General features: G+C 46.8%; 1 protein-coding gene across 1 annotated transcript; it reads left to right on the forward strand.

The window, feature by feature from the left end:
* The first annotated feature begins 12,797 nt into the window (after positions 1-12,797).
* On the forward strand, positions 12,798-14,290 carry LOC135813504 (uncharacterized). Its single transcript, XM_065326597.1, has 2 exons — positions 12,798-13,735; positions 14,233-14,290. Exons 1-2 carry the CDS (start codon positions 12,798-12,800, stop codon positions 14,288-14,290), a joined length of 996 nt encoding a protein of 331 aa, XP_065182669.1.
* The last annotated feature ends 702 nt before the right edge of the window (positions 14,291-14,992 follow it).

The following is a 14,992-nucleotide window of genomic DNA, read 5'->3' on the forward strand; positions in this document are numbered from 1 at the left end:
CAAAGTTCAGGATCTAACTTACGGATATACAAAGCTTCTAACACAGCCAGATGCAACGCACATCTACCACGTGACAATATTGAGAACACATTATCACTGTACAACTCACGACAATTGGTACGGGCTGACAGATGTTGCTTAATGGACGAAGTGCGATTCTTAGCTCCGTTGGGTGTAGTCTCCTCCAATGTCCCGTCATCTCGCCTCTTCGCGGCATCACCACTATCCGCCTCTTTGCTTTTCCGCGGCCTTCCACGTTTTCTGACACCAGCCGTTGTGTGCGCGATGCCCAGTGTCCTTTCAGCTACGTCTCCTCCATTGCGGATTTCTATTGATCTTCTTACTCCAACTTGTCCGGTGCTCGATATTGAGGTTCGTTTTCGCGGTCTACCACGTTTTCGAATATTGACTGTTGTTGTCACTTCCGTTGTCGTTGTACGTGCGTCCTCACCAGTCCGTATTTTTACTTGGCTTCGCGTAACCCTTCTCGACGCAGACAGATCCTTTGTCAATTTCGGTGGTTTACGTGTCGGTCTTTCACCATCTTTCACGCTGTTCTCAGCTGGACCCTGCGCTATACACGCGGAGGAGGACGGGCATGCAGTGATATCTTCACAGGAAGAGGAAGATCCACCGATGGACTGGACAGCACATTTTGGAGGACGACCACGGCGAGGACGACACTCACGCGCATCAAGCGGAACAAAACTTAACGGCACATGTTGACGAATGCGCGCGCCCAGGTGCTGAAGGGTTCTACCTACATACCGATCTTCACATTGTCGGCATTGAAAGAAATAGATAAGGTTACTTTTACTAAGGGTAGGTAGAACATCCTTCTTCACACTGAACGCACGCACTGTCCCAAATATGACGTACAGCTTGACGCACGGATAAGATGGACATACGATACCACGAACATCCTTCTCCACGCGCGCAGAACCGGCGCCAACCCAGGGTAAACGGAGCACCACTGGGCAAAGGTCAGGTCCAAATTGGATCGGCTTGTCTGTCGCCGGTTTTTCGTTGATAAGCTTGGCCAGAAATTCCTTTGGATAGCCGTTGTTCGTAAATATTGATGTCAGTCTGTCTAATTCGTCCTGCAATAGATGAGGGGAACATATTCTATGCGCACGATAAACTAGCGCTTTCACAAGATGTTTCTTCGATTTCGTTGGAGTATAGCTCCCCCACGGAATGTACAGGCCGGTGAAAGTTGGCTTCCTATAGATAGTGGTGTCCAAACTCTTAGTGTTAATGTTGCGTGATATTTGTACATCCAAGAAGGATAATCTGCCGTTTTGTTCCGCTAAGAATCGCACTTCGTCCATTAAGCAACATCTGTCAGCCCGTACCAATTGTCGTGAGTTGTACAGTGATAATGTGTTCTCAATATTGTCACGTGGTAGATGTGCGTTGCATCTGGCTGTGTTAGAAGCTTTGTATATCCGTAAGTTAGATCCTGAACTTTGCGTACAGAAAGAAAATGTGTTGTCGCTACAATTGTTTGGTGTTACTCCTCGTCGAGGTGTTAACAATGTAACTTAATTTGCTCACTATGTTCTTGTCGCTATTATTATTTCCTTCGAGTTTTGTGTCGTGCTGAACTTGATACTTTTTCCACCTTGTCACGAGTGTTGTTATCTCATATCTTTACGCTATATAAGTTTTAGTCTTTCCAACTTGAGCCATTCCCTGTATAATCCTTGATGAGAAGGGACCGAAAACGTTCGGATACTTTGACAAGTGCCTTATTTTGACTGGATGTGTGTTTGCGTGGATACTTACGACCCAACACGTACCTTCATTACTAAAGTATTATCCGCCTCCGACTTCTTGTAAAATAATAATAATAATAATAATAATAATAATCAAAGGAGGCGAAATCGCCTGTTTAGTGTTTGTGGTGCGACGTTAAATAAACTTTTACAACAACAACAACTCTCCTTGCTTGTCAGTGCGTGGTTGTTATGTCTTAAGAGTGGAGTATACCCTGATTTGGGTCAAAAATCGAATTTTTGAAATCGGCTTTTTTAACAATGTCAAATCGTTCAGGGTGTTCCAAAGTATCTTCGGTGAAAATTTAGAGTGAATCGGACAATATATGCCTGAGATATGAGTCGATAAGCGAAATGCGTATTTGAAAATTTGAATTTTGTTGTAAAATGCATGGTGATTGGTGAGTACGATACTACTACTAGATATACTCGCGTACTCGTTCTCTGGCAAATTTAGGTTCCTTCTTCCTTTTCAGTCGGGTTTTCGGCAATTTCTAGTTGCCATTGGATACAAAAACTGTCATGGAGTCGTGCACGATGATCCGCCTGATCACGAGCCAGAGTGATCGACTGGTACGGTACGGTACATAATTATGTGATTCATTCATTTTTGAAATGGACCGTATGTGTTGTGAACCCTCTGGTTCTCTAAAGTGTCAGGAACGAACGACCCCACACGGCACGAGGACAACTATTATTCTCAACAGTATATTTCACTTCCATCGACTAATACCAATGAACAATGAATGTATGAACAACGGAATGAACTGAATAACTAACACTAAAACCACCAGGTAGTTATAGCGTGAAAATGACAGCGTATATGAGAAAAGCATACACATACAACATACAACTACAGCGCACCCAGCAAACCGCACATAGTGCATGTAGCGTATACTACGTCGTAAACATCAACGGTACGGCGGAGCCGGCATACAGCTGCATTGAAACGAACACAATGTCACAAGCGAGAAGGCCTTTCACTCTCGAGAACTTGTCGTTTCACAACATTCTCCCCACCAAAGGGCTTCTCACCGCCGTACAACAACTCACAAGTCAAACGATTTGGGGCTTACTACGCGTTATCTGCTGCTGCGGTGGTGGCCATGGTAGAATATCACTAATGCCCACCAATTCGGCCAACTCCATTTCGTGAAGCTTGCCGCTGTGGGCTGTTGCACACGACACTGTCACCGATCCACTTCGACATGGGGCGGACGCTGGACCAGACAACACACAACCCATAATGTCATAAAGCTCGACGATGTGGGCTGTCACACACGACATGGTCACCGGTACACTGCTTCGACCCGGGGCGGGCGCGGAATCCGAGGACACACATCGGATCTCTGTGTTCCACACAGTCTCGCCGCTTACATCTTCCGTGCTAACCAGTAGTATCGCCCTTCTCATTTTCTCGGCTTCTACGCCTTGCGTTTCTAAGTCTTGCGCCTCTAACTCTTGCGCCTCTAACTCTTGCGCCTCCAACTCTTGCGCCTCCAACTCTTGCGCCTCCAACTCTTGCGCCTCCAACTCTTGCGCCTCCAACTCTTGCGCCTCCAACTCTTGCGCCTCCAACTCTTGCGCCTCCAACTCTTGCGCCTCCAACTCTTGCGCCTCCAACTCTTGCGCCTCCAACTCTTGCGCCTCCAACTCTTGCGCCTCCAACTCTTGCGCCTCCAACTCTTGCGCCTCCAACTCTTGCGCCTCCAACTCTTGCGCCTCCAACTCTTGCGCCTCCAACTCTTGCGCCTCCAACTCTTGCGCCTCCAACTCTTGCGCCTCCAACTCTTGCGCCTCCAACTCGTTCGGCCGAGACTCCAGCTGCTTCTGAGCGTCTCCGACCGATGTCGCCATGCACTGTACCGACCCAGTGGGCCTCGGATCTGATCCTCCCACTGGCTTCGAATACTCTTCTGACCGCTGCTTGTCTGCAAGCAAAGTCTTACACGCCTTGTCCGGCGTCCTTCCGGGCGAGGCAAGCAAATCTCGCTTTGCTTCCTCATAATATGTACTGACGGCGATGCGCTCGGCCATCTTCTTGAGCTTTTCGTTAAACTCTGTGCGGAGCGCACCCTCTTGCCGTCTAGCACTGTGCTCTTCAAACTCCTCGCGCTGTCGGAGCCTCTTCTCCACGTATTCTCTCAACCTATCGCCTTCAAATCCATACCGAATTCCGTTGGCGATAAAGCTGGCTTCGATGATCCATAGTTCCTGTGCCATGCTCGCTTCGTATCCTGGCGTGGTCGCCAAATGTTGTGAACCCTCTGGTTCTCTAAAGTGTCAGGAACGAACGACCCCACACGGCACGAGGACAACTATTATTCTCAACAGTATATTTCACTTCCATCGACTAATACCAATGAACAATGAATGTATGAACAACGGAATGAACTGAATAACTAACACTAAAACCACCAGGTAGTTATAGCGTGAAAATGACAGCGTATATGAGAAAAGCATACACATACAACATACAACTACAGTGCACCCAGCAAACCGCACATAGTGCATGTAGCGTATACTACGTCGTAAACATCAACGGTACGGCGGAGCCGTCATACAGCTGCATTGAAACGAACACAATGTCACAAGCGAGAAGGCCTTTCACTCTCGAGAACTTGTCGTTTCACAACAGTATGCGTGTTAAAACAAAATGGCGTCACAATTTATTGAAAGTGGTATAGTTGGTGGTACGAGTGTTCAAACCCATTTGAACTTCATACTGTTCGTCTTCTTTTTGACATGCTCTCTTTCCATCGTCCTTCGCTTTTGTTTGTTGAGAGCTGTTTTGGCTTTCTCCTATACCTCTGGGGGATGCCAAGTGATGGTTTTGAGAGGTTGGTGATGGCTGTGAGCGAGAGTTTGCCGATCGGCGTCGTCCTCGCTATAGCGATGAAAATACTAGTTACTGCGCACCTGGCAGATATCACAACACGTCGGAGCGTCCAGGAGCAAAGGAATCTTGGGTTTTCACTGGAATCTAGTTCCTCCAGCATCGTGTAGCCCACCGTCGGTGAATGGCCGTCCAGAAAGGTCGAACCTGGTCTTCTGCAGCATCTCGCAGTCCTGCGAGGCACACTGAATACGCCTGTCATGCAGGCCCGTAGCAGCCCCATTTTGGTTGGTCCGGCAAGATCCGACCTCGATGCCCCCCCCCCCCCCCAAGCCCACACTCATACATTTGCCGGTACATGTACAAAATCATCACGGTACATGATTGTGCGTGTATGTGTAATGATGTAGTCGTGACCATGCAGAGTGACATATGGCGAGAAAAGGAAGAAGGATCTTCCGCATGAATCAGGAAAAGGGCATCAGCATGTTGTGTCCGTCCAAACAGAACTTATTGAAGCCTGTGAAGACATAGCAACAGTATCTAAAATGCATGTGATACAAGTACCAAAATGGATCTTTGGAGGAGGCGAAGGGACATTGCAATAGAATATCTTTGGTACAAAGCGGATCTAGAAAGAATTGGGGGGAAGAAAAGAATCCATACATTTCAGGAAGTGCAGAGTAGGAACATTCACAGACATGACTGTCCAGTACTCCAAGGCATATACATGTACATGTCACGATCATGTCAATTTGCAAAGAAGTGCAGGAAGTAGGCCTTGACGGATTATGCTAATATTTTCGTGAAATTATGCTTTTCGCATTGCTGAAAAAATTGCAGAATTATGCTATTTTTATGCTAAAAGTTATCATTTTATGCCGCATTATGCTCACATAAATATGCTTCTAATGTACATGTATATGATGGTTCTGTGCAAAATAACAAGGGAATTGTTTTGTAGAGGGCGTTATTCTGTAGTAGCAAAAGTTCAATGGGGTCAACGCACCGTCCGACCTAGCTACGACCGTCACTGATTGCAGTGGAATGGACATGTTATCACGGGAGTCATCAACCTACGACTTCCTGGTGCATCTACTTGTACAATGTACTTGTACAACATGTACAACTGTATGGAATTTGATGCAAACAGGCGGATTATGCGATTACTATGCAATTTGCCTCGAATTTTGCGATTATTCGATTTTGGTAGGAATTATGCGAAAAATTATGCTAGCATAATCCGTCAAGGCCTAGCAGGAAGTGGGCACAGGATAGGCCTTGACGGATTATGCTAGCATAATTTTTCGCATAATTCCTACCAAAATCGAATAATCGCATAATTCGAGGCTAATTGCATACGAATCGCATAAATTGGAATAATCCGCCTTTTCGCATCAAATTCCATACAGTTGTACATGTTCTACAAGTACAAGTACAAGTAGATGCACCAGGAAGTCGGAGGTTTACGACTCCCTTGATAATAATTATGTCCAGTCAACTACAATCAGTGACGTTCGTAGCTATATTTATATATATTTATATTTATTACAACATCTCAAGACTCGGTGGAAACACCGGCCAATGTATAGCTAGGTCGGACGGTGCGTTGACCCCGTTGAACTTTTGCTACTGCAGTACAACGCCCTCTACAAAAAAATTCCCCTGTTATTTTGCACAGAACCATCATGTACATTAGCAGCATATGTGAGCATAATGCGGCATAATATGATAACTTTTAGCATAAAAATAGCATAATTCGGGAATTTGTTCAGCAATGCGAAAAGCATAATTTCACGAAAATATTAGCATAATCCGTCAAGGCCTAGCACAGGAAGTGGGCACATCCACAACTTACTTGGCACAAGCCAGGGCAGTGGTGAAAAGTGATAATTACTAGTATATTATCGTCAGCAATGATCAGATGTAGTACATAGTCAGTAGCAGTTCACAATGCACTGAAAAAGCATGTGACATGCATGTTACAAGATACCGTCACACGTATACCAGTACAAGTAATTGAGCCGCGCCAAGCTAAAAAGTGGCTTAGCGTTTTGCCAACAAATCGAGAAAATCACCAAAACGTCACAGTCGGCAAAATTCAACTCGAGCACTAGTCGCGAAAATATTCACTTTCGAGCATCCTTTCAAGTAAATAGTTTGCAAGTGGAGAAGAAAGAAGAGGCCTTTTATTTTTCAGCAACACTTCTTCAGTGTTCCCTCTCTCATCGTTGTGGGGGATTTCTCGGCGCTGCCAGAGATCGTAACGGAGCGTTCTGGAGAATGTGGAGGCGAGCAGGATGACACTCTGTCTCCGTGTGCGCCCAACCCTAGTTGACGAGGAAAACTCGCTCATTCATAGTGGCTGTTGTTCTCATCGTGGCCACGACTAGTCTAGAGCGGCTGGTATACGTATGTGGAGACGTCTACAAGCCGTCCGGCCATCACTCTGGCAAGCTCCCTAGTGAGTTGGATCTTGCTGCGATGTTTCACTTTGTTTCGGGTACCTTCAAATGTTCATCACGTGGCGCACTGTCCTCCAAAATTTCCTCATTTCAAGGACAATAGTGCGACACGCCGAAGCGATGCATTGACTCTACCTGCTAGCATATCGTCCCGTGGTGCTTCTACCACTACCTACACCAGGGAAGGAGAATGACATGGACCAGGACGGACAAAGAATCAGTGCCGCCTTTTAGCGATGTGCAGTCTGTTGGACCTACGTGCAAGGGACCAATGGAGCTCGATCTCTGGCACAACACTACGAGCTACAGGGAAGGATAAATGCGTGTTGGCGAAGGTGATTGGAGAGAGGATGACGGACTGTCTTGGTAAGATGCGACGTTTCCCAGCCCAGCGAAAAATATAGTCCAAGACTCATAAAATCATTGAAGGATATGAAAATTCGTGTTGCGTGATGAAATGACATGAGATGCATAGATCAATTATTTTCGCTTCTTTCTTGGATCTTCTGATCAGAACACAAGTGCTCGGTCTTCTTGTATTGCTTCCACACCTGCTAAGCTTTGTCTCCACTTGGTGTCCCATATTTTCTGGAGTACGTCTTCATAATTATTATCTTAGTTTCATTGATACCAGGCATGCAGTGACATGTGCGCAATGTATGCTTATTTATGGCACATACACATTTCAGATGGGCACCAAAATTTCCTTGATGGAAGTTGGATAGGTAGACATCACTTTGGCAAGAAAAAAGAAATTTCCAAAAATTATGCCTAAGCCACCTTTTTGCTTGGCTCGGCTCAATTTATAGTGAGTCTGTGCATGTAGATCTACGTGGGTATTGTCCTGTGCTGTGACCTCCTGCCATTCCTCCTGCCATTCCTCCTGCCATTCCTCCTGCCATGGTACATGTACATGACATCAAGAGTATGTAACCCCCCCCCCCCCCCCTCCCGGTTTATACACTTGATACCATGTACAGTGCGTATCGGTTATAGTGTGGTCGTATACAAGAATATACTGCTTACAAGAATGAACACTCATTTTTTCATAATCATAACACATACTTTATGTGTATATTTATTCTTACAAGCAGTATTATCGCATAGTGGAATATATCGGCCCTAAGAATGGATTTTGTGTAGCAAAATATGCCAGATTAGTGCAAAGGGTATCGCCTGTAGTAATAACATCTGTGCTCTGTGCATACTCAATACAATAATATTCAACACAAAAAGAGTTATGCCCAAGGGAGCATTGGAGAATCACTTTTTCTGTCCAGTCGGACTCTTTCTTCCGACTTCTCTCGTATCCGCTGCTCCGCAGTCGCCTAGCACGACCGCGAGTCTGATTGATCCGTGTGTATCATGCGTACGTGTCCACATGCCAAACGTGCGCGCATATGATATGTCACACGTGCATATGATACGTCACACGTGCATATGATACGTCACACGTGATTTATCGTGTGTAAGAAATATCGGGAATAAGAATCAAATGTCGTTTTTCAAACACCCACGCTATAACCGATACCTACTGTACTACCTCTACTTATTGCACACATCATCATGGGTGGACATCCTGAGCTGCGCACATATATGTTTGAGCTCGGGCCTTTTTTTTTTTTTTTTTTTTTTGGGCCGAACATTGGTCCGGCAGCTGCCGGACCTGCCGGACCGCCTGCTACGGCCCTGTCATGTATTCTACAAATAAAAATCACGAAGTAGTGGACTTTATAGTGATGAGTCTATCCTGTATGCTGCAAAAGACGCAGGAAAGGTGACTGGTGTCCGTACACTGGACGCCAATATCATCCCAGTCTTCTCCTGCAGGATCTGTTTGACATTGACATACCGGTATGCAGTGGGTCGACATTGGCCTGGTTTGGCAGCTATCTGCCTGGGTGGATGTAGCAGGTTTGCATTGGCGCGTCGTCCAGTCCGACATTTTCTTGTAACTGTGGAGTACCGGCAGGGTTTGAGAGGTTGCTCGTGCTGTGAAGACATCTCTACTGCCTGTCTCGTCCTGGATGTGCCGTCTCGCCGCTTCCTTGCTCTACAGTCACATCGTTATTTCGCTTTGTTTCGTGGTGCAGCTCAAAACCTGGCCAAACAACTGTGAGCTCGCAACATGGTATGGACAAATTGCACCACTCATGCTGGTTAACTAAAACCGGGATAGTCGAGTAAGCGAGTTCACGCCCTGGGCCATGGCAAGATCTGTTCAGCGCGGGCTATTCCAACCTCCAAGTGCATAGTCACCGATCGATCCATGCGATGGTGGTTGACCTACAAAGAGCCAAGGTCTACAAGTACTACTATTGGATGCTGTCTACATGCAGTCACCAAAATCAAAGTACCTCCGTATGCCCCAAAATAGGGCATGTGCACCTATAGCATGACACAACAGGGGTTCTGGCGGCACCTGTCAAACAAGCAGTAGCGACTAGTGCCAGCTACCTATTGGAGGCTAGCCGCTACAGTCTGTCACTGGAGATAATTATTATGTTCACTGTTTAGACTGAGCACAATCAATGATGCCCAATCAATCTGCCCAATGTGTGTTCTGTTCCACCTAATTATAACGTCCCATCGCATCAACTCTACTACACGCACATGTCGTCACTCTAGCATGACTTGTGTTATTATTGTTTATTTTGATTCGCACGACAAATAGAGCACAATAAACGTTAACTTGACCGAAGGATAAAGGCGACTGCAGATAGAGGAACACACCGAGGTACAGGTACCGGCATCAATACAGTATCAGAGAGAAACAAACAAAAATGAGAGGTACGCAGAAAAAACTCTCGTAAGCCCAAGGGGAAGTGGTTGATGAGGGATGAATGCACTCTCCACGCTCATCTACACTGTTCGTGGAAATGCACACATACATACAATAATATACAACATAGCAATAGCATGCACAGAACCGAACAATTTCATGTTCACACATGCAAGCACAGACCTGAACATTAGTACCAAAAGCCGATACAGACAATATCCCCATACACACAGACGCACACACACACACAATGTCCCATGTATGCGCCCGTGGCGAGAAAAGCGCGCAAATCTACAAATGCACTGGATGTGAACCCACATATTTTCTCTTATAGCAACGATAGCGGATCTGATTCTGAATGAAACACACACACACACACACACACACACACACACACACACACACACACACACACACACACACAATACAATCATTGAATGCCCATCCGCAGATGATGGCAGGTCCTGAAAGAACAGGCAGTGTTCCAGTAATGGGGAACAGAACTTCGAGTGGCGAGTGAGGTATACACACACACACACGTGCGTGCGCGGGCACACACTAAAGTATTCAGAAATATTATCGACATTGTAGTATTCATTGGTTGGGGAATGGAAAGGAAAATAAAACATTGCTGTAGGTTATTGTTGTAAGGACACTGGGAGCACAACAGAAAGGTAAGTAACTTGCTTTGAAGCAAAGAAAGTTATTATTCCACGGATCTCAGAAGGAACTGAGGAACGTTCCAGAATGCTGCACTGGCAACAGGCGGCCTGCATGTGCGCGGCACCTGCAGTCGGTACAGCTGCCGGCCTTGCAGTGCTGAAAAGAATGTGCAGTCCAGCATGTCACATAGTATCGCAGCCTGGACAAATAGGCGCTGGGAAGTCCTAGTTATGTGCTCACCTACACCACGATGCACCAATCTTCTGAGCTACTTTGGCAACAACTTTGTCCACTTGAGACTCCCATGGGCTGAGCCAGTTGTTGAGGGCTGCACCAAGGTGGACGACAATGACCGCTGATGGCAAGGCAATCCATGACACACAGTCACTAGGGCATCGTCAACATGGCGCTGAGGCTGGATCGATAAAATCAACCTTAAGGCTGTCGCGGGGTTGACAACGAGGCCGCTGTCTCGAAGCTAGTCAGTCAGCCTGGTCACCGCCATTGACGAACCAGTTGCCACAGCCAGCAGTGGCGGTAGGTTGTGACAAGTGTGGTGCAATATTGTCAGCAATTTCAGTACTTAGGATAAAATGAGTGACAAAGGGAACGTTGTGTTTGATAATATTGAAGTGAACAGGGATGTTCACAAACCCTGCGCGTACTCCACCGTGAGTTACAAGAAAATTCCGGACTGGACGACGAGCAAACGCCAACCTGCTACATCCCACCAGGCAGATACTATTACGATAGCTACCAAACCAGGTCAATGCCGACCTACTGCATAATGTCAATGTCAAACAGATCCTGCAGGAGAAGGCTGGGGTGTTGGCGTCCAGTCACTGAGTGTACAGACACCAGTCACATTTCCTGTGTCTTTTGCAGCATACAGGCTGAGACTCATCACTGTAGAGCCCACTACTGCATGAGTTATATTTGTACAATACATGCCAGGCGTACACGGTGTGCCTCGCAGGACTGCGAGGTGCTGCAGAAGACCAGGTTCGACCTTTCTGGACGGCCATTCACCGACGGTGGGCTACACGATGCTGGAGGAACTAGATTCCAGTGAAAACCCAAGATTCCTTTGCTCCTGGACGCTCCGACGTGTTGTGATATCTGCCAGGTGCGCAGTAACTAGTATTTTCATCGCTACAGCGAGGTCGACGCCGATCGGCAAACTCTCGCTCGCAGCCATCACCAGCCTCTCAAAACCATCACTTGGCATCCCCCAGAGGTACAGGAGAAAGCCAAAACAGCTCACAACAAACAAAAGCTAAGGACGATGGAAAGAGAGCATGTCAAAAAGAAGACGAACAGTATGAAGTTCAAATGGTTTTGAACACTCGTACCACCAACTATACCACTTTCAATAAATCGTGACGCCATTTTGTTTTAACATGAATATCGCGTATTGTCCAACGAATAATTATAATTATTTTACTGTTTACGCTGTTTCGTGTTTGATGGCGGTGTGAACTACCGTCAGCTCTCACTCTTGTGAGAGTACTCGTTCTTCCAGCAATGTGCTGAGCCTGATGAGCGGCGGTGACGCTAGAGATGAGGGATGTTGTTCTGTTTTTAGGAGACATGGCTCGGGCAAAACCCGGTGCCGAGCGGGAACGTTCAATGCTCGCTCGTTGAGAAGTAAAATAAAGAAACAACTTATTATTCAGGACTTTGAACAATACGACCTAGACGTGCTCGGAGTGACTGAGACCTGGATTGACGGAAATGGAGTTGACACAATGGACAACGGACATGTCATGTATCGCTCTGGAGGGTCGTCTGGTCGTGCCGGTGTTGGAATACTTATCCACAAACGGCTGAAAAATAATATTGTCTCGTACAAATTCTACTCGGAACGAATCATCTCGATCCGACTCGCTATAAATCCGCGCAGGGACAGCAGAACAGTTACCGTCGTGTGCTGCTATGCTCCAACCCTGCAGCGCTCTACAAAATATCCTGCTGAAGCTGACAGCTTCTACTCCGTCCTGAGTTCCATTGCAGGCCAAGTGAAACGGAGAGATGAACTGTGGATACTTGGAGATTTTAACGCCAAAGTAGGAAGCTCGGTCGAAGGGAGAAGTGGCCCAGTAGGTTCTTACTCCAAACATACATCTAACAATGCCAATGGTGATAGACTATTAGACCTGTGTGGTGAGCATGGGCTGGTGCTTTGCAACACTCTGTTCAAGCACAAATTACAGCATCGCTCCACATGGTTTGCAGATGGATTGACATACTCTGACGGCCGTGCGGTGCGGAATATGATTGATTTCATCGCAGTGAAGACTGGTGGACTAACATCAGTCACCAATGCAAGATCATATGGAGGATTCCGCACCAGATCGGATCATCATCCGGTAATTGCCGACTTTCGTCTCTCATTTGGACCAGCGAAGCCTGCGCCAAAGTCTAAGGAGCGATGCTTCTCCAAATACAACCAACCTACAGAGATAACCAGGAAACTCTATCAGTCAGCACTACTTGAAAATCTTCCGGAGATCCAGCTCTCCCAAGTATCGCCTCAGGTTATTGATAACCTGTGGGATGGCTTTGTGACGGTTGTGCATGGTGCAGCTCTAGGTGCATTTGGGAGGGCAAAGGTTCGACACAAGTCGGTCCGCAGCATGAATACTGAAGTGTCTACGCTGTCGCAACGGCAGAAAGAGCTTCACATCCAGAAGGATGCGGAACGTGATCCTGAAAGACGGCAACAGCTAGCAAGAGAACGCAATCAAGTACTGCATAAAATACGATCAATATTACGAAAGGAGGGTGACCAATTTTGGCAGGAGAAAGCAACAGAAGCAGATGCATTACGGCCCGACGCACGGTCATACTACAATGCAATTCGTAACATCCGCCAACTTCGTTCCTCAGTCAGCCAGCCACCTGTCAGACTTGCAAACAAAGATGGTGAAATCATGGCGGACGTCCAGTGGAATCTCGATGAATTCCGCAAGTATTACTTGTCCGTATTCCATCGCGATGACGTCCCTGCTGCAGTCGACCACCCAGCAGATGGAGAGGTAACACCTGATGAGGAGCCATTTACTCAGGAAGAAGTTCGAGCAGCAATCTCACGGCAAAAACCGGGTGGTGCTGCTGGACAGGATGGAGTTTCCGCTGTTTTGCTGCAGGCCGGTAAAGATACAATCACCACTTGGTTAACAACATTCTTCAACGCTGTTCAACTGGCAAAGTATTGTCCAGAAGACCTCAGACGCGGTTTGATCGTGCCCATATATAAGCCAAATAAGCCTGCCGGCTTCCCCAAAAGTTACCGACCAGTTATGCTTCTGTCGGTGATCAGAAAGGTCCTGACCCGTATTCTCACACAGCGCTGCACTACATTCGTGGACTCCTTTGTGCCTGAAAGCCAGGCTGGCTTCCGCCCTGGGCGGTCGACTGCGGACGGAGTATTCTTCACAAGAATGATGTGCGAGAGGGCCTTGCTAGGAGACTGGAGTTACTCAGCGGCGCTTTTAGATTTCAGTGGCGCATTTGATACAATAATCAGGCAGACTGCTGTTGACCGTCTGGCTTCGGCAGGTGCACATGTTAGCACTATTCAGCAACTAGTCTCCGAAACCTCTGCTTGCGTGAAGCTGGGAAAGCAACTCAGTCAGTCATTTCCAACTAATGTTGGAGTGGTGCAGGGGGACCCCCTGTCACCCCTTATGTATATTGTCTACGCAGAAGGTGCAATGCAGAGGATCAGAGAAGCCTGCCCAGAACAAGTCAATCTACCTACTAAGTTCACCCTGTATGCAGATGATACAACAGTGCATGACCACAGCCGGACAGCAGTTGAAGCAACCGTAGAGAAATGCGAACCCATCTTCGCAGAAGACAACTTAAAACTAAACATCAGCAAAACACAATTTGTAACAGCTACAAAGTCAGATGCCTCCTGGAGGTCGGTCAAACTGTTGGGTTCTCGTCTGGGGTCAGCGGAGGACATTGATGCACGTATCATAGCAGCGAACCGGGCATTTTCCAGTGTATCATGGAAACGCCATACCCAGCAGTCCCGCTTAAGCATGTTCAACTGTCTCATTTTGCCAGTTCTCCTATATAACTGCGCGCTATGGACTCTAACAAAAGCCTTAGAAAGCAAAATTGATGTATGGCACCGCCGTAAACTCAGATACATACTTGGAATCATCTTTCCCAATAAAATTTCGAATAATGCTCTTTATGCTAAAACTGCTCAATGCCCAATAAGTGCAGTCTGTAGACGCCGGCGCTTATTATGGTTTGGACATGTCATTCGTGAAGGGAAGGACGCTGTGTCGTACAAAGCCCTTCACATGGCAATGAATATAACAGATATAAAGAAGCCCAGAGGTCGCCCAGTGACCAGATGGGTAGACAACATTAGGAATGACCTTTTACTTCTCAATATGTCTCTTTTGGAAGCGGAGCAACTTGCCTCAGACAGAACGCACTGGCTCGA

This window comes from Sycon ciliatum, chromosome 4 (assembly GCF_964019385.1).
Source record: "Sycon ciliatum chromosome 4, ocSycCili1.1, whole genome shotgun sequence".
NCBI lineage: Eukaryota > Metazoa > Porifera > Calcarea > Leucosolenida > Sycettidae > Sycon > Sycon ciliatum.